We start from the raw sequence: 22450 nt of genomic DNA, 5'->3' as shown, positions 1-22450 counted from the left end.
AGTAAAAAGCCCCAGTTTATTATATGTGAACTGCTGCGATTATGTTTTCATGAAACAACACCTGTCAGTTCCTCCAATAAGTGTGCCAAGCTGCACTTCATTGCTGTAGCTGTGCCAAGATGCGCCTGTCGTTTGATTATGAGAAGTTTCATGCAAGTGTTGTGTTTTGAAGGACTGTCAAAGGGTTGGTTCATGGGCCTGAGCTTGACAAAATGGCAGAACAGGCTATCCAGCAGCAGTCAGTAAGGCTGTATGCCAAGGAGGCGAAGACTCATATGGACAGAATCGGACCACTGGCAAGGGGCCAGTCCAGCAGAGAGTGTTTGTATATATGTGTGTATATATAGCCACATGCCACCTAATCCCCACTCTCTTCTGCTCCCCGACTTTGTAGGCACCATTTGAAGGTGAAGATGAGGATGAGCTCTTCCAGTCCATCATGGAGCACAATGTGGCATACCCCAAATCCATGTCCAAGGAAGCCGTGGCCATCTGCAAAGGGGTAAGGGCTCCAGCTGGACCATCTAGGCTAGGAGGAGGAGCCAGGCGATGCCGGTCTCAAGGGCCTCTCTCTCTTCTGGCATTGGCCGGGATGGTGAATTCTGATGCCAAGACCCACAAAGGGCGTGGTTTTTAACCCCTCCCATTCAGGACTCTGGATTCAGGTGGGTGGAGACGTTTGTGTGGGTGAGGGGTGCAGAGATGTGGGTCTAAGTTCCCACTCTGCCAAGAAATTCATTGGCTGACTTGGGACCAGTCCGCCTCTCAACCTCACCTACCTCTCATGGTTATGGTGAGGATAAAATGAAGACGGGAAGAGCCACATAACCCCATCGTGAGCTCCTCATGGAAGGGCAGGAGAGAGATATATGGGGACCTCCCAACACCTGCTTCCTCCCAGGGAGGGAGTCCTAGTGGGGAGGTGTGGGGGGGCTTCCCTTCCCTTCTTGGACCACCTTCGGAATTAGTCTTGTGTTTCATTTGGCCATTCACTGTATTCAGAATCACTTCTGTGCCCAAAATTGGGAGTGGGGGTACCGGGTCCAGCCCAGCCTCCTGTAGAGTACGATATTTGTGACCGGGAAAAGTCACTTGAGGGTTCCGGATTTTGCGGGCTGGTCGCCTGGCAGTTGACGTGGCTCAGGTTCTTCTCGTCAACAGCCCCTTTGGCCCCTGAGATGCGTCCATCTCCCAAAGCTCCCCCCACCCTCTTCTGGCTCCTCCCTGCTTCATCTTCATGCTGAAAGCCGAAGTGGGAACCTTTGGGCTGTGCTCAAATGTCCCTGTCCTGGCTGGCCTCAGGCTACCCCGATCACATCAGCTCTCAGAAGCTGGGGAACCAGGGTTGGTGCTGGTTAGGACCCGTCAGATGGGAGACAACCACGGAGGTCCAAGGAGCCTGCCCCCCCCCCCCACCACCACCACATCGTCCCAGGGTGACTGACTGCGGGCCGCAGCCGTGATTTGATTGTTGGCTTTATTTCTTCTCCTGTCAGTCCCCACCTGAGTGCTGCACGTTGGCAGGAGGCAGCGCTGCTGATGAAAACATCTGCCGGGTTTTCCAGCCGTGGCTTTCTGCCCTCCTGGCAAATGGCCAGGCTGAAGCAGGCAGAGGAGCGGCGGGCGGGTTTGCTGGCAAATTCCCTCGCTTGTATCAGCCCTGCTTTCATCTTTGAGGAGAAAGATGCACAGGACATGACACAACACAACACACGCACAACGTTATCATGTACTAAAAAAATTATGCAGATCTCTCTCTCTGACTGTAGCAAAAAACCCCAAACAAACAACCAACCCCTGACAGGCCTGTGGCACTTTCTGGCTCTGGAAAGCTCTGGCTACAGTCTGAGGTCCTTAGGAGCTGCCGCGGATGCAGACTTCCTGTGAACGAGCTCTCCCAAATGCCTCCTCGGTGTGGGGGCAGAGGGAGGTCAAGCATCTTTGGCCAGATGAAGCAGGAGGGAGGTGGGCTGCGTGGAAGAGTGCATTTGCACGCAGGCACGAGATAATGTTTGTTCAGCAGCTGTGTCTTTTGGTGATGACTAGAGAGGATTTGCTGCTCTCTGTCTCTTTCTGTCTCTCTCCCCACAACGTGTGCTGAAGCCGTTCACTGGGTGCTGCAGATGGGACTTGGGGCAACGGAGGACAGGCCTGCCTGTCTTTGTGACATGAATGGTCTCTGTGGGAGGGGGTCGCCTGCTTCCTTCGTGGGCCCAGGGCCGTCCAGGGCCACTCTGCACGTGGCAAAGCCAGGCCTGGGCATGGCGAACCACAAGAGTACCTGTTGCTTTCGCAAGGCTGAGGGGCTTTACTCTGGAGCTGCAGAGAGGAGAGAATGGCGGGCAGCTTGGACTCCACAGAATTATCTTGCTTATCTTCTCCTGTCAGTCCCCACCTGAGTGCTGCACGTTGGCAGGAGGCAGCGCTGCTGATGAAAACAGTGCCCCCTGTGGCCCTGCCTGGCAACTGCATAGCCCCCCGCTCTCCTGCACTCACAGAACTTGGAATATGCTGTCGGAAAGGGCCCTGGGCAAAGGGACAGTCCTGAGTCCTAGACCTGCGGGCCCCCAGTAGCTTGTGTGGGGGGCACTGAAGGCCCAAAGCCCTGGAGCTGATTCCCTCTTTCCAGAACAGGCTAGAGGAGAGAACTGTGACCCTTCCTTGGCACACCTGTTTAGCCCCAACCCAGAATGCTCTTGGCCCTGTGACCCTGTGGCCCCAGGGCATCTGAGCAGCTCCTGTCTCTGGAGGAAGCCATTGGGATGCCCCTCTGCCCTTGCAGACTTTCCCAGACTGCCCTGCTGTGCTCCCCAACCCTGAGGTTGGTCCTCCCCAAACATCCCTCCAGGTATACTCGCCTTTCCAGATCTGCTCCCTCGGCAACGTGGGGCCTGATGGCTGAATTTTGGAGGAGGGTGCTCCACGCAGAGAACCCAGCTCCCAAACAGGACAGCTGTGCCAGAATCCTACATCAGTTAGCCTGTCAGAGGGACGATCCTGGAATGACCCAAGAAGTGGACGGAAGGGACTCGAGCTCAGCTCTGGTCACATCTGGAGTCAGCCTGCCAGAGGCAAGGCTGCTGACCCTCCAGCAGACTCTTGTGCCGTGACCCAAATGGACGTGCCCTCTGTCACCTCCGAGTGCGGAATTTGGATGGAGCGTCTAAAGTGAGCAGGGACTGAAAGCACCGAGAGAGCTCCTTGCAAGGATCACATCAGCTTCGGTGGCAGTTTTCTTGTTCCTTGGAATCTGTGTTGGTGCCAGGGGTGGCCTTGGGCCAATCACACAGTCTCTTCCTAACCTACCTTGCAGGGTTGTTGTGAGGACAAAAATAGAGGCGGGGAGAGGTGTAACTGCAAGCTGTTCTGGGTCCCCACTGGGGAGACAGGTGGGGCCACGTACATGAAATACCACAAAATGTGAGGTTCTGAATGCAGCCAGACCCCGTGAGGGCTTCTCCGTTCCATAGCTGGACTCTTGGCTGCTTACATTCCGGGGGGGGGGGGGGGGCTTCAAAAAGGAGGAGGGATCAGCTCTTTCTTCTCAGTCAAAAAACGTGGCTGGCCACCCTCACTCTGGCCACGCTGCTCTATGGACTTCAAGTGGTTCATCTTAGAAGTGTGCTGGTTGAATTCAGGACCCTTTTGCTTCCTGGAGGTCAGCCGCTCACCTTGACCGCTGGCGCCGTGGTGCTTTGGGGTCTGACCCCTGCCTGCTTCTCCTTCTGTGTCCCCAGCTCATGACCAAGCACCCGGCGAAGCGCTTGGGGTGCGGCCCCGAAGGGGAGAGAGACATCAAAGAGCACGCCTTCTTCCGCTACATCGACTGGGACAAACTTGAACGGAAAGAGATCCAGCCTCCTTTCAAGCCGAAGGCTGTAAGTGCCACCCCTTCTCCCTCCCCCCCCCCCCGCTTTCTCTCCAAAGCTCTGGCACACTCTCCTCTCCTTCCTCCAGCAGTGGCGGGGCGCATTCTGGGGCCAGAGGGGACATTTGCTGTGGATCCTTCATTGGGTTAGTTGGGGTAGGCTAATTCAGCTGCACGCTCAGGAAAGTTTGTGGGCCGGTTCTGCCCCACCCCACCCTCCACTCCGTGGCTGGACAGCACCAGTCCAGACTGCTGGGGCGTGAGGGGGGGCTCGCAGGGCAGGATGCTTCCATGCACATGGGAAATGTGGGCGGAGGTCCTAGCTTAGACTCCTCTCTGAAATACTAGCTCTCTATATTTAGGGGTTTTGTTCCTAAGGTCAACTGAGCCTACGATCTGAAGTGTGGCTGCCCAGACACGGACTCATCTTCCTGGGTTGTGGCGATGGCAGAGGAAAGCCACTGTGTCTTTTGTTGATGGCCCAGGTGTGGTTTGGTGGGACAGCAGCAGAGGAGAGCACTGTTTTGGTGGCCAGGACAAGGCGTGGGACCTTCCTGTGGTCCAGCACTCTCATATTTTTGGAGGTGGATGCCTCGCCCCTTTTGCAGCTGTAGCTCTGTGGGGAATTTTTAGCTGTGTCGGTGGCAATGAGTAGGTTGGGTGGGAAATGAGTTTCCATCTGGACCAAAGATGGCCCTCGAAACCTGAGGCGTGCCAGGGCACTTTGGCCCAGACGGCATGGGCTGCATTCCAGGCCAAAGGGGTAATCTTTTCTCAAGGTCTTTTGAGTCCATGATGGCATCCAAGCTCTGGCTGGGGGGGGGGGGGGGGGCAGAGTGGCCCTTCCACATCATACAAGGTTTATCTTATGGCCTCCAGCCGCAGCTCCTGAGCCCTCCCGCCTCACCCCATGGGCTGCAGCTCTCCTCCTTCTCCTCTCTCTCCCTTTTGAAAAAATGTTCTTTTTCTTTCCTCTAAATGGTATTCAAACATCTCCCTCAGCAATGTGCTGTACATGGGCTGCATAATTGACAATGTGGATGTTTGCTCAGATCGTAAATCCCAGGTACATGGAGCCAGGAGCAGCAGTTCATGAACACCAGCCAAGATCTGGGGAGAATTCTCCGCACCTGGTGCTCCATTTGGGTTCCAGTTCTGTTCTCAGCATCTGACACTCACACCCCTCCGACCGCCGGTTGTCCAAGCCCTGGTCTGTTCTGTAGGACTTCCTCTCCGGGAGTTCTGGGATATGCTGGGATCCATTTTGGCAGGGAAGGACTGAGCTCTTTCTTTCTCACCACTGACCTTGGAGGAGAATGACCACTGAGTGGGTGCTGCCAGTATGTCCTGAGAAAATCCCATCACTGGCTGGGCTGGGGCTGGGGCAGGGCAGGTGGCTTTCATTTTGGAAGGCTGGTTGGAGGTTCGTGTGTGTGTGTGTGTGAGAGAGAGAGAGAGAGAGAGAGAGAGTGAGTGGGGGGAGGGTGGGTGGGTGGGTGGGTGGGTGGGTGCATGGGTGGCTCAGCTGCTTCTGCACCCAGCCCTTTACCCTGGGAAGCAGCATCAATTGAAAGCAGGGTGTGTGTAGCAATATGGGCCACCAATCCACTTCCTCCTCCAGACTACTGATAATGGGCCCTGTCTCCCTTCTTCCCCTGCCACATCAGGCTTGTGCTGTGAAGACACAAAGCCCTTCCCTTCCCTTCCCTTCCCCCCCCCCCCCCGGGGTAATCCTGCATCGATCACCTGCCTCCCAGATTGGCCTTCTGTGTGCGCAAGTCGGAGGCTGCGCATGGCTGCGCCTGGGTGGTGGGCTCTGCATACCAATCACTGGCCGCCGGGGAGGGGAGGGCCCCCAGCTCTGTTTGAGAGATGAGGCGAGGCAGGTGCAGCGCTGGTTAGCTGGCTTGCCAGGGGCCGAGAATGCCCCCCCCCCCCCGAGACTGAGGGCTAGCAAGACCCTTCCTGCAGCTGGTAGAGGAGGAGCTCTTGATGAATCCCCTCCTTCCCCTGATGTGCAGGATCGCTGGCCCCACACCCTTCCCCACACCTGGGCTTCTTTAGGTGACCTGCGTCAACCTTCATGGCGTTCTTGGTGATTTTAAGCCACTCGAGCAGGCAGCCCCAAAGGCAAAATCAAAGAAAAGGACGCTTCCAAATCGCCAGAAGGCAGTGCGCGCACAGACACACCTCTCAATGCTCTCTATTGGGCAAGCAACTGCTGGACATCCCATGGGAAGGATGCCAACGGACCTCAGGGGCTTTAGCCCTCAGTGGCATGGAAGGCGAACAGCCTCCCCTGCCCCCACGAGTCGATATTTAGCTCAGAATATTTAAATCTGATAATTAACCAATGAACAGGCAGGAGACTGATCCACTCACATTTATTTAATTGGCAGAGAGCTTTCACCTCCTGCTCACTTTGGAGGGATGAGTCTCCACTTCTCATGAATGTGGTGGCCCCGGTGTTCTGCTTCGCCCACTAATTTCTGCAATCTTCGCACAGTTGTGGGGGGTGGCGGAGGAAGGGCATGGACGGCCTCCCCTCCCGGCAGTGACTATTTGCAACTGTCAGGTTTCAGGTCTGTGGTTCTCTTTGGCTCTCCCCTCAAGGCTGAGACTGATCATCTGCACCCAGCAGAAGCCACAGACAACTGATTCTATCCCTCCAGAGTGGAGGGGGCCAATGGCAGTTTTGTAGATAGGTAGATAGGTAGAGAGAGAGAGAAAGAGAGAGAGAGAGAGAGAGAGAGAGAGATGCCCTGCAAGTCAAAAGGGAGGGAAGTTGTTTTGGGGTGTTGTGGGGTTTCCGGGCTGTTGGGCCATATTCTAGTAGCATTTTCTCCTGATGTTTTGCCTGCATCTGTGACTGGCATCTTCAGAGGATCCTCTGAAGATGCCAGCCACGAATGCAGGCAAAACGTCAGGAAAAAATGCTGTTGGAACACGACCTTACAGCACGGAAACCCCACAACACTCCAGTGATTCCAACTTTGAAAGCCTTTGACAATACATAGAAGCTGTTTTGTCTGCCCACTCCCTGGTCTGGTGTGTTCTCTGTTTCCAGAAAACTTTTCATGGTCACAAATGCGATCGCCATCACACAGAGACACACGTCCACACTTGCTTATTTTCTTCCAGCCTCCTTTGCAAATAGAGCTGTCCGCAGAGAAAGAGGGAGATGAAAGACTTTGTGCTGCTGGGGAGGGGCAGAAGGGTCCTGCGGTCCATCAGGTCACAGAAAGCCGCTCCTGGCTTGATCAGGCAGCCAGGATCGATGAAAGAGGTTTTATGGGGGCGGGGGGGGGGGGGGCAGAGGTTGTCTCTCTTTGATATATATTCGAGAAGGAGATTTCTTGTCATGGTGGAAAAACTATCATCTTCTCAAGGCAGTTTGGGGAGCTTGGAGTGGACATTAATGGGGCATTAAAAGGACCAGATTTTCCCCCTGGTCCTTTTTTTTTCCAAATGGGGGGAAATCCCTTCTCTTTGGGAAACTGACCTTCTGTCTCAGAGAGGCTGAATGGAGAGAACAGCCAGGATTTATTTTGCAGAAGCAAGGGAATAATTTTTAAACACAAACTCACAGGCACAAAAATCTTTTTTAATCTGTGCAGGGTGTGCGTGTTGGTGTTGGAGTGTGTGTGTGTGTGTGATTCCTCTGAGATGGGTCAGCTACCGTATCAGCCCTGGAGCAAACAGACCCTCAAGGTCCTGTTCTGCTAGGAAAGGCACTTCCAGCTGCCTCCCAAAGTCATTTCAACTCCCCATGGCTGTTTCTGTGCTGGCAGCCCCTCCCTCCAGCATTGTGGACAATCCTAGCAGAGGGTCAGGGCTCAAATGCTTGAAAGGTGGGTCAATAGAGCCTCCCCAGTCCAGTGGCAGTCTACCTCCAAATGCTGGAAAAGACCAGCCTGCTTGTAGCTGACCAGATGGGCCCACCTCGGGCTGACCTTGCAGGGAGGGCGGCTCTTCTTTTTGTCCTGGTATCCATGGGGGATTTGGGTGTCTGTTCTGCACATGCCTTGGGACAACCTGCTTGCTGTGGGGTGGCCATTTCAGACTGGCTGTTCACAAAATGGCCAGGGCTTTTTTTTACCTCTTGCAAAATCTCTCTGAGCTGTACTCTTCCAGCTTTGAAATGCCTCGCATGAGTCTTAGTGTGGCAGCACCGAAAAGCAGGATGCTGCATTGCTGTGTGAACCCGGGGTGGTTCTCTGGATCTACCCCTCTGTCCAGATGCGTGGAGTCTGTTGCAGTGTGACCCCTCCTGCCTCTATCCTGCACTCACACACTGCTCTGAGCCACCCTTTGGAGGAGACCCCCCCTTCCCTCTTGAAATGGTGGAGGAGAGAGAGCCCCCCCCCGCCTCCTTTCAAGCCTGGCCTGTCAGGCGCACTGGCTGACGTCTGGGTGCCAAGCGCTTCTGAAGCTAATGGGCAGTGACAACTGTATTTGCGAGGAGGTTCGTGCGCTGTGTGCCGGAGCAGGAGGGGGTGGCAGGACTCTGGCGGCTGACACGAGCAGGTACAGCTTCCTCCCATGGTGGCTTTGCTCAGCCCCAACTCTGACGGGGCTGTCTTGGGCAGAGAGGGGAGCTGGGAGGGGGAGGGCAAATGACAGCCCAACCAGCTACTGGCTTCGTTTCTCCTCCCTTTCGCACTCTGGGTTTGATGCAGATCTGATAGTTTGAGCGCAGTCACTGTGCAGAGAGGACCGTGGGGGTGGGAGGCGGCAGCGTGTGTGCGAGCCATAAGAGGGGGCCTGCATGTTTGCGCAGATTAGGAAATTCAGCTTGCATTCCGCAAACATAGATAATGCCATCGACGCAGACGGCTGCTGAACGGTTCCCCTCCCGGCTGCAGCTGGGGAGTGCCCTGGTTAGAAATGCTCTTGCGGGAACCAGATCACAGCGAGGAGCTCCCCGTTCAGCTGAGCCCGAGGAGGCAGCTGCGCTTGGGGCCGTTCCTCCTGTTCTGGAGTTGCGTCTCCAAAGGAGGGTCCTGAGCCTCTTATTCCCCTGTGCTGGACTCTCCACCTGGAGCTGTGTGCAGGAGCAGGAAACATCCATGTTTTCTGTTTCCAGACCAAGGTGACCGGAGCCACCCTGAGGATTCATCAGGTTTCTAGTCCTCAGTATTGAGCTGCCCCAACCATTTTGCTCCCCAAATGTCTTGGGAAGCCAGCACAGAAGTGTGTTTGTTGAGAAGGAAATAAACTGAGGCCAGCCTTCAAATTGTGTTGCTGGGAAACGGTTCTGGCAGCCTTGCCCTGGCAAGCCACCTGAAGAAGCAGAGAAGGCCAGAAGAAGTTCCCCAGATCTTGAGGAGGTGGTAGTCTCTCTGACCAGGGGCTCTTGGATCATGGTGGGGTCTCTCCCAAACGCACCAGTGCAGCTGCAGAGGTGGTTCTGGCAGATGAGGGGATGCATTATGGCCTTTAAGCTGCTTCATTTCTGAATGTCACTCACAGGAAGACTTGGTGCTGCCGGTTGGGTTAGCGCAGAGGAAAGTCTTTGAAATCACCTCCTGGGATTGGGGGGGTGGGGGGGAGTTTTCCAGGCATCTGCTGATTTGTTGCTTGACAGCGGTTTCAAAACGTGCACTGGACTAACTGCAGAGGCCTGCGCACTAAAATGCCCAAGTGGTTATTGAAACTGTGTCTCTAAAAAGGATATAGACAAAATCAAGGAGGAGAGGTTAACCGTGATGGAACCTCCATGTTCGCAGGCAGTAAACCCAGGAAGTATCGGCCCCTACTGTGGGCCCGCCTGGGAATCTGGCTGGCCGAGGGCAGGTGGATTTTTTGTAGTGATTTCAGGAAGCTCTTCTGATGTTCTTAAATGCTCCTCTGCCAGGATTTAGAGAGGAGGATTTCAGGGATGTCTTTTTCTTGGAGGAGTTTCTTCTCATGACAAACCTGTCCAAAAATGGGAGGTGCTTCGATTTCAGGACGGGCTGACACCGGAGGCGGGGTGCAAAGGGTGCTTGTGTTGGTGGCCAGACCTGGGGGCTGCTCAGGCCCAGCTCGGAGAGGTGCTGGTTGATCTGGGTTTCTCCGTCTGTTGCTGCTGCTGTGTGCTTATCAGGATGATTTCTGAAAAGACCCTCTTGGGTGCTCATTGCGTGACGTAGAAAAGAGCCTCCCGTGGCAACTAGATTAAAAAAGGTGGTGGCATTCAGGTCAAAGACCCTGCTGCAGATTGACCCAGAGGGCCCTTTTTGAAGGGGAAACTTCTGAAGGTCCCAAGAGAGCTTTCTGGGGAGGGGGCTCCACTGCATGGGGGACATCACGGGGAAGGCCCTGAGGCTCATCCCCCCCCTTCCTTCAACGCAGCCAGTGGAGGTTGGACTACCTCTCCTGTTAAGCACTGGCCAAATGTTCCGCACCTCTGTGGAGCCCCGTCTTCCTCCCTGTGTGCCAGAGCAGCTGTGGAGCCCTTTTCTCTTTCCTGATTGAAGCCTCCCGTTTGCTGTGGGAGGATGTGAGAGGGGCATACAGGTTTTGGGGGTTGCCTGCGGTCCCGTTCTCCTCCTCAGCAAGCACTCTGGCACCCACGAGGAACAAACAGCTGGTCTGACAGTCTGCATCTCTTTGTCGTGAACAATTTTTGTCCCCTAGTTAAGTTTCCCAAACGTGCAAATCTGGTTTTCTCAGCAAATGAAAGTTCAGTGCTGTGGAGGCCCCCCGAAACAGACCACTTGTGGGCTGCCCAGAGTCACTTCAGAGACCTGTGTTTGGAGGGGAGAAAAGACCCCCCTCGTCTCCTCCATTTTTCCTTCTGGGGGCGGCTGCCCCCTCGGTTGCTTCAATCCAAACAGCAGCCATTCAAGGCAAGGCAAGGGTTTTGAGTCCTACGAGAGCCGACAGGCAGGCCCTTTGGTTGGGACAGTCGAGCACCAGCTGAGATGTGCTATTAATAGTTCCCTTCATCGGTTCCTGAGGTAAGATCTAGCAACGCACCCAGGAGCTCTGGTGTGCAAAGATGTGGGGTTTTGAAACAGAGGGTGGTCGTTGACTCCTGGACAAAAGTTGCCCCGTTGAAGGCAAAGGGTCAGGGTTCTTCTCTGGGCAGAACCACACCAGGCACAGCGTCACATGGCCAGGGAGTGTCGGTCGCCTAGGTGTGGAGAAGGGAGGCTGGAAATGCTCAGCTCTAGAAGTTCACGGCAGATCTGAATTCCCGGCTGAAGCTGAGCTGCCGGTTGATCCGTTCATTTTCAAGGCAAGGATTCAATGGGAGCAGCGTTCATGTGACAACCAACCAAGTTGCCTGGTGTTGTAGGAGGGACATCTACATACAAACAGCACCATCCCCACGCGTGGTCAGCAGGGCTGCCCATTTCTGTCCTGCAGGGGGAGCAGTGCTGCCGGCGTCTGCCTGGGCTTCCCCTGGTGGGCTCCAAAGGCCACGTTCTTGATTCTTCAGAAGTGGTTTTCCTCCAGAAGCTAGGAGATCTCGGCCACCTTGCGTGCCCCGCGGATCAGGCCCGGGGAAGGCCGAGGGCTGCTGGCTCTTCTCTCCACCAGAGGTGCCAGAGGGTCCGGACTGCCTGAGGCTGCTGCAACGTTGCTGAAGCACCACAGGTGTGGAGTCCGTTTGGAGGGGAAGCGTCTAGTAAGAGCCAGCGGATAGCGTTTCTGGAAAGAGACCCGCCACCCCCCTTGCATGTGGCACGCTCTGGGGCAGGATTGGTCTTGCATGCCATGGTCCCAGCCCTGCAAGTAATTGGCCCCTCATCTCATCCTCCTCCAATTACTTGCTGGTTGGCTGGCCGATGGTCCTTCCACTGCCCAATCCCTCCATGACAAAATACTCGCTGCTTGGAGGCCACCGGCAACCTCTTGTCAAAGGAGTCATAAGTATTTTGCATTGTTTCTTTTTCGTTCTCCCGTTTTGCTCATTGTGGGGACTTTGGAGGCGGGGAGTCTGCGTGTGACTGGATTGGGGGACGTGGCAGCCCACACCGCCAGCTTCCACGCCTGCATTTCTCCCGTCTTTTTCTTTTTTTCTTTTGCCACCTACCATGAGTTCTTTTCTTCCCCTCTCATAGTGCGGACGGAATGCTGAAAACTTCGACCGGTTTTTCACCCGCCACCCACCTGTCTTAACACCACCTGACCAAGAAGTCATCAGGAACATTGACCAATCAGAATTCGAAGGATTTTCCTTTGTTAACTCTGTGTTTTTTAAGACTGAAGTCAAGAGCTAAGTAGCCACTGTAGACCGTTCGCCACCCACCCTCGCATCCATCCGGCCCCCGCAGCTGTTGTGGTGACATCCTCCTTTGCCTTGAGTTTCTTTTCTGGGGATACTGGAGTGACCGTATTTCAAAAAAACATGCCTGAGTGGAGCCAGGGGGCGAGACCGCCGTCCTCCCACCTTGAAGGAGGTCAGAGGTTGCTCATAGATCCACGGGACTCGGGAAGACCAGTTTGTGTGAACGTGACAGACCTGGGCAAACCTCTCTTTGTCACTGGCTTGGTGCAGTCAGAATCACTTGGCAAAAACCAAAAACCAGCAGGCCCCGAACATCCCCACTCTTTGGTTCGTCAGGACTGGATGTGCCTGCCATGTTGGGCCTGTGAGACAAAGGTTTTGTTTTCATGCACGGTGGGCTGGGCTCTCTGCCTGCCTCAGGGTTTCTGCCCCCAGAAGTATAATGGCCCTTTTGCACAAGTGAGCAGCCTTTTCCCCTCATGCAAACTGGACTCTACACAAAGAGCATTTCCACGGCTACTGCGGATTTACCCTCGAATGTCAGCGGTTGCAATTCAGATGTCGCCCAGTTGATCCAGTGGCGTTATGTGACCCTGCCCATAAGTGGGTAGAAGGAGGGCATTGGGCCGGGCCAACCAGTCCTGCATGCAGAAGTCCCCAGGTCCGGTCATCTGCGTCTTCCGCTTAAAGGGCCGGGGAGCAGATGATGTGAGAGCCCTGAGACCCTGCTGCTGCCCATCAGAGCAGGCAGTATTTTTTATTGATAAACCTCAGGGCAGTTTCATGTGCTCGGCTGTAGCCAGTGAGACTTGAAGCACGCCAGCAATAGAGGCCCAAGCCACTCTGAGCCCTGCTCACTGGGGAAGAGCAGTTTATAAGTCAAAGAATTATATTAAAATCAAAATAAACAACTTTAGGAAATCCTGACAAAGAGGTCTTGGCCATGCCAACCTCCAGGTGGAGCCTGGAGTGGTCCCATAATGATATCTCCAGACAGCAGAGATCCATTCCCACGGAGAAAATGGATCTTTTGGAGGGTGGACTTGATGACATTACACTCCCACGGAGAGCCAGTGTGGTGTCGTGGTTAAGAGCAGGTGGATTGTAACCTGGGGAACCGGGTTTGATTCCCCACTCCTCCACCTGAGTGGCAGAGGCTTATCTGGTGAACCAGATGTGTTTCCACACTCTTATATTCCTGCTGGGTGTCCTTGGGCTAGTCACAGTTCTCTCAGGACTCTCTCAGCCCCACCTGCCTCACCAGGTGTCTGTTGTGGGGAGAGGAAGGGAAAGGAGCTTGTAGGCCACCTTGAGTCTCCTTACAGGAGGGGAAGGTGGGGTATAAACCCAAACTCTTCCTCTTCCTCTTCCTCTTCCTCTTCCTCTTCTTGTTCTTCTTGTTCTTGTTCTTCTTGTTCTTGTTCTTCTTCTTGTTCTTGTTCTTGTTCTTCTTCTTCTTCTTCTTCTTCTTCTTCTTCTTCTTCTTCTTCTTCCCCTCTGAAACCCTGTCCTACCCAAGTTCCACTGCTAAATCTCCAGAAACTGAACATTGGTACCCTAACCCTAGCCCTCACTGACGGTTCTCAAGACCCTCTGGAGCTGCCCATGATGTCTACATGGGCTGAATTTGGAATCATTTCCAGCTGGAGTTCATGGGAGGTTGTGGCACGACTAGCTTGCTGACCTGCACTGCCTGTGCCGCGACCCCCTCCCTCCCCCTCCCCCGCCAGGACCCTGCTGCCTCTTTATGACCCGGATGTTCTAGATTTGCTAGTTTCCTCTTTGGACGTGAGTGTGGCAGGCCTTTCTGTCCAGGTCAGGAAGATTTACACAGCTGGAACAGCCATCTTTCCTTCTGCTTAGCCAAGGAGGTAGAGGAACCAGGCAGGCCTCTCTAAACACCTGGGAGGAAGATGAGTTCAAAGGCCATTATTTTGACGAACTGGCGGCTGGTGGCCAGCATATTAACTGCTTACAAGTCCCACCCATGGCTTTGAAAAGGGACTGGGGGCTGGACCCCCTCTCTCAGCCAGCGCCTGGGCAGAGCGGGAGGGGTTCAGAAGTCTTATTTAGACCTCTCCTTTTTTGGCTACTCTCCAAATTCTTCCTTTGATCCTCCTCCAACACCGCCTTTGGCTTTGGCTTTCTGGGATTGTGTCCACAACCCTCCTCATGAGCAATCCTCTCCCTGAGCTCCAAAAGACGAAAAGGCCCAGAAAGGGCAGAGGGAGCCCGTTGCTGGCGGGTTCCGTTTGGCCTCCAGGTTGAACTGCCCAGCAAACACTACCCCAGAAGGCCTCCTGTTCTGGGCCTGCCTCGGTCACCCCAGTATCACCCGTCCATGTCATTATTATTTTCATATCAAACCTTGTTTGGGGTTTCTTTCCTTAGTGCTGGAGGGGTGGGTGGGTGTTTGTCCAGTTGCCAAAATGACATTCCGTCTGTTCCACTGTGCTTTAAGTGTGTCAAAAATCCAGTATTTTACTAAAATGAAGCTGATATTTATAAATCCAAGCAGTATTTGTGTAACTTGACTGAAGCTGTAAAGTATTTTTGTCTCAACTACTATTCTCCTGAGAATAACAAAGAATTGCCGCTGGAATCTGAAGTTGTCTGTGTTTCTGGAAGCTGTCTGCAAAAGAGCAAGCCAGGCCTTGGTTTCCGCCCCACCCTCACCCCCCTCTCTCTGGTGTTAGTTGCCCTGCCTGCCACCCCTTTGGGCTCTCTCCCACCTTTTGCTTGTGGGACTTCCACCTACCAGTTTGCTTTGAGTTGTTAACGTGCCAATTTTTTTTTCAGATATCCTTATAAAATAAAAATTAAGAAATCTTGTTTTGAGGAAACCTCCATTTATTTGCAAGCAGGACAAAACCACAAACTCTGTGATGTGTTTGAGGCAATAACTGCTGGAAAAAAATAATAACTTACCAGTACAAGCAAAATCTCCAATCTGTTCACAACATTTAATTCATCTGGTTCAAGTTGGAGAACATTTCCAGTGCTAAATACTGTTAAATATATGATTTTAAAAAGAAATACTATGAAACTTGGCAAGTGAAATACGTAAGGCCATGAACATTAAAAATTCTTGAGCGAAGCATTCTCAACCCACTGCCCCCCCAAAAACTTCTAAAAATGTATCAACAAGATCTTATAAAGGGTCTTATAAAAATAAATGGTGAACATCAGCAACATTTCCAAACCAAATCTATAAAGCCCCAGTGTGAAATTTCAAATCCAAAGTTTGAAATTTTGCTATATTTCAAATGTCTGAGAGATTTTTTAAAACGACACTCCGGTGGAGATGCCACGAACTTGGCCTAAGAACCATCTAACAACAGGAGCATCAAGCCTCAGAGTTCCCCATTCCGGCAACCCAGTTTGAAGTCAGTAGGATGGGGGAGGGTGTGTCCTTCAGGGCTGTTGGGACCTTTCTAAGTGGGGAAAGGCGGGGGGGGTCTGCTGTACTCACCTGGAGCCACCTTCGCCTTCCCATATGGACACTGGCTTATGTGCACATTGCAAGAACCTCTTGGCCACCTAGACTCATGTAGCTTCTGGCTGGACCAGATGAATACTCGCCTGCCCACCCAGCTCCCTCGAGAACTGACCTCTGCAGGGGCTATCCCTGGGAGATGGAGTGGACTTGGTTGGCCAGGTGGCTTCCGAAGGCAATACCTATTGGGCCTGCTGTGAGGGGCAAGGGAGCCTGGTCCTTTGATGAACTGGGCTCCGTGTTCCTGCAGGAAGAAGCTCTCCTGTCCCTCCTCCTGCCAGATATCTTTGGGGAGTTGCACAGAGAGTCAGTGGGCCCCCTCTTTGCTAAGTCCAAATCCACACAGCTCCCTCCCTCCCTCCCTCCCTCCTGTCTGATCCTTGGGCTTAGAGCAGCAAAACAGGAATCCTGTCTCGGTCGGCTCTCGCAAAGTCCACAGCAGTGTTTTTTCTGCGGGAGGTTTTGGCTGAGGTCCTGGCCCATCCCCCCCAAAAACCTATCTCTGCATCAGGCAGCATGTGGTCAGTCCGTGAGTCACCGCAGCAGCCCCCGGCTCTGCCCAGCTCTGGAGGCAGCAGCTGCCGTTGTGAGCAATTAGCAGCTCTTGTGAGGGAGAGAGATGGAGGAGCCGGGCTCTGCGTTCTGTTTCTCCGGATTCCGGGGATGGGCTGTGTTAGTTCCTCCTTCTGGAGAACTGCTTGTGCGGAATGAATGCAAAGAGGGCGGGAGGAAGAGGGGTGCAGCAGCCCTGGGGTGGGTGCGGGAGTGTCAAGGAGAGGAATTAAACTGCCAGGGTGGGGGTGGAGGCAGTGACAGGGGCACAAGCAAGGAGCCTTGGTAGGCTCAGGGCCCCCATTAGGCCCTAACCAGCTATTTCGGGGTCCCTCCCTCTTCCGTGGTCTGCTTGCCTGGCTCCTTCTCACCTGAAGCAAGGGTGCAGCAGGCCGCTCACAGCACGCCTGGCTCCAGGAGAGGAACAGAAGAAAGGGTATCTCAAGAGCTATGTCATTTCTGATAGACTGCACCCATTGGGACTTCGCGTGCAAAGTCTCTGAGCCTTTTCAATTACTGTATGATGGCAACGACGTCTCCCTGGCCGGACTTTCTTTTAACTTACCCCTTCCCTTTCTGCTGTGGTTTTTAATTCTCTGCTTTCTGCCCAACAGAAAGATAAACGCGATACTTCCAACTTCGATAAAGAGTTCACGAGGCAGCCTGTGGAACTCACGCCCACAGACAAGCTCTTCATCATGAACTTGGACCAGAATGAGTTTGCAGGATTCTCCTACACTAACCCTGAGTTTGTCATTCATGTTTAGGCAACCTGGTATGCTGGTCTGAACTGCAGGTTGCCTCGTTCGCTGGGCTAAGGAGGCTCCGTCTTCCGCGTTCTGGGGCGCGTCTCTCTTTCTCCATCCTTCTATGCCCTCCTCGGCAAAGGGGTGGTCACTTGTCTTTAGGTGACTGTTCCTCTGTGTGTAGACAGCCAACTTGCTTGCCTTTTGACCTGTCTCTGGAGATGCGTTGAGTTTGTCCTTTTGTCAGCCAAAGGGTAGCTTTTCTAGAACTTCCAGCCAGTGGCTACCAATAGAGTTTTGAACTATGTCCAAGTATTGTCTCAGAAATCCTACATTTACTACACTCTTTGTAATTTTCGAATTTCTCTGCGACGCGGGAGATGCTGGTGTGTCGTGTCTTCTTTGAATGCTAAGCATGGTCTCTGTCCTTCCCCCTTTGTGCTGCTGCTGCTGTTGCGCATGGACTGTCATCCTTGTCTCAAACACCGTCTTTTCCTTTTCTCTGCTTGAGTTGGAACTAAACCCAGTCAACCTCCTTGGTGTGTGAAAGCGTGTTTCTTAGTCTTTCAAAGTCTGCTCTGAACCCATCTTCCTCTTTGACTATTGTGAACAACAGCCCCTGCCCAGGGAGACAGCATCCAAAAAAGGAGTTGCCATTCCAGTCCTCGTGAATTTAAGCCGTTTGGTGGGAGGGGAAGGAATTGGGGGTGTTAAGATGGTGGCATTTTTAAAGAACTAGGGTGGTCTGGGGCTTTGGCAGTGCTCTCTGATGAATTCTGGTTCTTAAACAAATGTTTTGCAGAGGGTGTGGGAGGAATTGCTAGAGTTCCTCCAAAGTCCAAGTGAGACCAGTTTTTGCTTTTAAAGTAAAAAGGAGGGTGACAGATAGCTGCGGCAGCCCCTTTCTCTGGGGGTGACGGATGGTGGCGACTCTTTCCAAGTCTTGTAGCTTGCAGAGAAGTCCTGATACCAGGGCTTATGCTTTTTGGCAATTAGCAATACCAAACCATATGTATTCTTCTTAGGAAAAAGAATCGGAATGTTATTTTTAAAATCCTGCTGGTATTTTTAATAAACAGTTTCAGTGTCCTTCTGGATGAATGAGAAGGAGTGTGCCATCTGGAAGAGCCCAGCCAGAAAGCGAGATGGACTTTCATCTATGGGAAAAGGTGGCGTGTTTGCGGGGGATTGCGGGTGGGGTGGGGGGGAATCTTGATTGATTTACGCTCCTGTATAAGAACTGAATGCGTCTAGATTACGCCTGGCAGCTTGCCTTTCCTGAGCTGCGTTTTCGAGTTGTTACTGAGGACTTGGTTTTGTTTGTTGAAGCTTCCAACTTTGGCATGTTTGTTGAAGCTCCCAGTTTGTATGGCAAAAGACAAGATTCTTTGTATATTGTCGGAGAAAAACAAAATAAGTGCAAAATGCTCTACAAAGGAAGTTCTACTTTCCTGTCCCTCCGTCCCCCTTCAAAGAAACAGGGTCACACTGCAGACACAGTAGGCCTTACCCATTCACTTGCATGGAGGCTGGCCTTTCTGCAAAAGTGATTGGGGAGGTCAAGGGCAGCACTGAATCTCTGCTCTTTCGGTGGGTGCAGGGAGGGGGGGTGCTATCCAGGCACACACTCCTGAGTGCTCGCCAAGCAACTAGAGTGGGTGGCCGGGGAAGCTCCATATCAGCGTGTGGAGCTCCAGGCCGATCATCGACTGGTGCTAGGAATTCAGTCCCACTGTCTTCAGTGGAACTTGCTATTAGCGTCTGTGTGCTCCACACCCCTGGTGCCAGCGTAAGGTGACTGCCGCCCTTCTCCCACAGGGCACCTTTGAGAGCATCAGCACAGGGCAAGACCCATTACTTGGTCTTCGGTATCCAGCCCTGGGTTCGGAAATGCCCACATGCTCACCTTCGAGCCCTGCTGTTCTGGTGCAACCCAAGTGGGGGAAGAATTGCAAACTGTACCTGGTTAGAAGGGGGTGGCTATATGGGACGGTTTGCACTGGGCTGAGACCAAGTTCACGTTTGCTGCCCCCTTCCAGTGACACGGTGTTCAGTTTTACCCCGAGGACAACCATTCTTTTGCCTGAAGCTGCCCCAGTCTCATCTGTGGACTCTTCGCTGGCTGCCAAAGCAGCCTCATTCCTTACGAATCTGCTGCCAGGCAGGGAGTGCCGCTGGGCGCTCAGGGCCCTGTTTCCTTTCTGCGGGCTTCTTGATTAAAACGTCAGCACGCTTCACACTGGCCCAGCCAGCAGGCCCCCGTCAGCGCTGTCATCGCGCAGGCATTCAGAATGTTTCTCCAAAGGTCTGAGTGTAAGAACAGCTGCAAATTAAGCCCACTCGCCTGCTCAGAGGCATGCGTCTCCAGAAGACTCCCCTCTATTTGCTTAGGGCTGCTGCCTAGAGTAAGGTCTAAGCAGCTCAACCATCATCCCTGTGGCCGTTACAATGCAGAATCTGGGCCCCGGCCCCACGGCACACCTGCCCCCCCCTCCCCGTCAAGGCTGAACCGTTTGCGGTAGAGCCTAACTCCTAAGAACAGAAGCCCTGTTGGATCCCACCAGCGACGGTCCCTCTAGGCCAGCATCCTGTTTCCTGCTATGCCCAACCAGTCGCTGTGGAGACCAAACAAACAGAGGTCCAGGGGGCTGGCTGCCTTTGAATAGGGGGGCTGAACTAGATGGCCTGTGTGGCCCCTTCCACCTTGGAGGCTGGGCGGGCGCCAGAGAGCCAGCTTCCACTTTGCAGTGGAAGAAAATGCCAAACAGTTTGTTTTGGTCTGCGTGATGTTATTGTGAGGACTTAAAATAGCAGGGGAGAGAAGCCGAACCCACACGGATGGATCGAAGGAGGCGGGGAGGCCGGGCGGCTGCTTCTCAGGAAAGCAGGAAGGCTGCTTTATAAGGTGAGATGAAGCAGAGGGGGAGACGGAGGCCTGATCATCACAACAATCACCACAATTCATGTGCAACTCACAGGTGCTGCTGGGTGTTTCACATCAGGGTGGAGGGCTGAGGAGTCCCAGAGCGGATCCAGCAAGGCTAGCCCTGTTTCTCTGGGTGGGGCCCCCACACCACCCTACCTTGTTACTGGGCTTCGCAAGCACCCACCAGTGGAGTTTCCTACTGCAGGTGCCACCTGCCTCCCTCTTTCCCCTTGCTGTTCCAGCCCCCCCCCCACCTGTCTGTGTACATGTCTGTCCACGTGCTTACCTTTCCGAACTCATGCCATGTCCAGGCAAATAATTTACTTCCATGTCACATACACACACACAGGTTTTAAAATAAACCTTTAATTCTAGAGCTGGTTTTGGCACAGATGCATTTCGATAGGTTGCATGAGTCATAATCCAATCTGACTGTCAGCAAAGGAGGGTTTAAGAAATCAGAGGGCCACGGCAGCGCACAGCGGAGGAGAGCTGGCGCCAACAGAAGAAGGCAAACCCGGCAAAAAGGACTTGGGCTGGGGCACGGCTTTCTTTTTGTGGCGTTTCTGGGGTGAAGGAGTCAAATGCAAACGGGCTTTGCTTTCAGGCGCAGCACGTAACTGGTGACAGTGTACCTAGGAGCTGACCAGCTCTGTGCAACCTTGGGTGTGGGCACAGATGCAAGAGGGCCAGCGGCCATGGCAACAGGTGGGAGGGAGGGAGGCCCAGGGGTTCCCAGGAGAGGGGGGAGGGGCTCCTAGAAAGGCAGAAGTGGCAGCAGAAGAGAATGGGCCGGAACTGGAGACTTTGGGATGCAGGTGAAAGGGGGGGCAGCGATGGAAGACCATTCTCTGTCTGCTTTGCTCTTTCGTTGCTGCCACTTCTTTGCCTTTCTCATTCTGCTTGCCTTGAGTCTTTATCTTACTCTTGAATCCTTTCAGGGGAGGATGGCAGAGGTTTGTAAAACGGTGCGCAGGGTGGAGAAAGTTAACCATTTAGAACTTTGTCATTCCCCACCCCACCCCCCTGCAAAAAAAAGACTAGAACTTGAGGCCATCCAATGAAGCCTGTGGGCTGCAGAGTCCAGGAAATGCTTCTTGAAACCACGAGTCATTCAAATGTGAGATTAGTTGCCAGAGTCTGAAGTGAAAGCTTTTAAAAGGGGATTGGGCCAATTCATGGAGGATCGGCCTGTCTATCCATTACTAGCCACAGTGACTAAAGGGAACCTCCACGTCCCAAGGCAGTCAACCTTTCTGTCCCAGTGCCAAGAGACAACGTTAGGGGAAGGCCTTGGCCTCTATGCCCTGTTGTTGGACCTCCAGAGGAGCTGGTGGTTGGCCACAACAAGAGGCAGGATGCTGGACTACATGCAGGATTCTTCTGATGATCTTATTTTCTATTAGTTGTGATGGAAAGATGTTTATGCCAATAACTTCTTGCTGTCCTCCCAGCTGGGACAAGAATTTCAATAACTGTATTCCTCACCCAAGGAATCCCCATTTTATAGCCAGATTCTTGCTCACCCAGCAGGCACAGTTTTGTCTTCTTTCTCCCCTGGCAACAGACAAGGAAATGTGGGGAAGAATCGAACAGCTTCGGAAACAGGACCCCTTAGTTTACGTATTCAAGAGGCCTCTGCAAATCAGTACGGAAGGAGGACCAAAGTGGAAATGAGACTGCTTGGTGGGAACATCTGCAAACTCTTTTGATTGGAACATAACCCTGTCAGATTATCCACTGAGTCACACTCTCCTTTCACTGTTCCATCCACCGCCCTTCTCTCGCCTTGCACAACTTTGAACAGCAAACAGTCTCAACAGATCTGCAGTGATTTCCAATTTCCTAACATTTTCCTTTTTCAAAATTGAGTTGCTTATATTAAAAATATTGGGGGATCGGGGATCAGGTAACTTCCCCCATCAGAAGAATCATGATCTTGGGCAGGGATATAAAAGGAGCTGAGGTCAGGGGTCATGAAACACCACATGGGGGGAGCTTACAGATTTGTGCAGGGCATACAGAGGCGTATCTAGGGAAAATGGAGCCCAGGGCAAATTTTGAGTATTCCGCACGCCCCCCCCCAACACCCCCAGCTCCACTTCCCCGAGATACAGGGGTGGGGAGATGGAGCAGTCTGCTGATCTCACGGAGGAATGCCCAGGTCTACTGCTGGGCAGGCCGTAAGGGGCCCAGGTCTACCACCGGGCAGGCTGGAAAGGACCAGAGCAAAGGAGCATGAGAAATGAACTCATGAACTCGGGACTGGACAACTAGTAGACACCATGCTGGGGGTGTGTGAGGAGAACCTCAGGAGCGTGCGGGGTTGCCGGGGACGCCTCCACTTCCTCCTGACTGGGCTTTCCAGGAACATCTTTCCCTTTTGATGAATGTCCTTTGGGCAGAGCACCCTCTCCAGGAAGGAAGCGTTCGGCTAAGGGAGAAAAATTAGCTTCCAGACCCACCGAGGTGGACACGTCGCTGCAGAGGGCGGAAGGGCCGAGGAGTCTGGCAGAGGTCAAGGGCTGACCGGGGTAGATGTCGCGTGACCTCCTCCCCTGTAGGGCTGTGTGTGCTACATCTGCCGGAGGGGGGCTGGGGTCAGGCCCGGGAGAGAGCCTTTGCACAGGCCCCCCTGCTC

At 53.4% G+C, this 22450-nt stretch overlaps 1 protein-coding gene across 2 annotated transcripts in view; it reads left to right on the top strand.

The window, feature by feature from the left end:
- The window catches only part of PRKCB (protein kinase C beta), a 97442-nt gene extending 79452 nt beyond the window's left edge, over nt 1-17990 (top strand). The window contains exons 15-17 of one of the 2 annotated variants that reach the window (XM_048495402.1): nt 395-502; nt 3738-3878; nt 16752-17990. In XM_048495402.1, the coding sequence (XP_048351359.1) occupies nt 395-502; nt 3738-3878; nt 16752-16904 (402 nt within the window). In that variant the 3' untranslated portion in view covers nt 16905-17990. Of the gene's footprint in view, nt 1-394; nt 503-3737; nt 3879-11922; nt 13155-16751 lie in introns of those variants that run through there. The other variant, XM_048495403.1, reaches the window with a different exon arrangement.
- The last annotated feature ends 4460 nt before the right edge of the window (nt 17991-22450 follow it).

The sequence above is a fragment of the Sphaerodactylus townsendi genome, linkage group LG04, assembly GCF_021028975.2.
Source record: "Sphaerodactylus townsendi isolate TG3544 linkage group LG04, MPM_Stown_v2.3, whole genome shotgun sequence".
NCBI classification, from domain to species: Eukaryota; Metazoa; Chordata; class Lepidosauria; order Squamata; family Sphaerodactylidae; genus Sphaerodactylus; species Sphaerodactylus townsendi.
The sequence above is the reverse complement of the archived record's forward strand: the minus strand, read 5'-3'. Positions and strand labels throughout refer to the sequence as shown.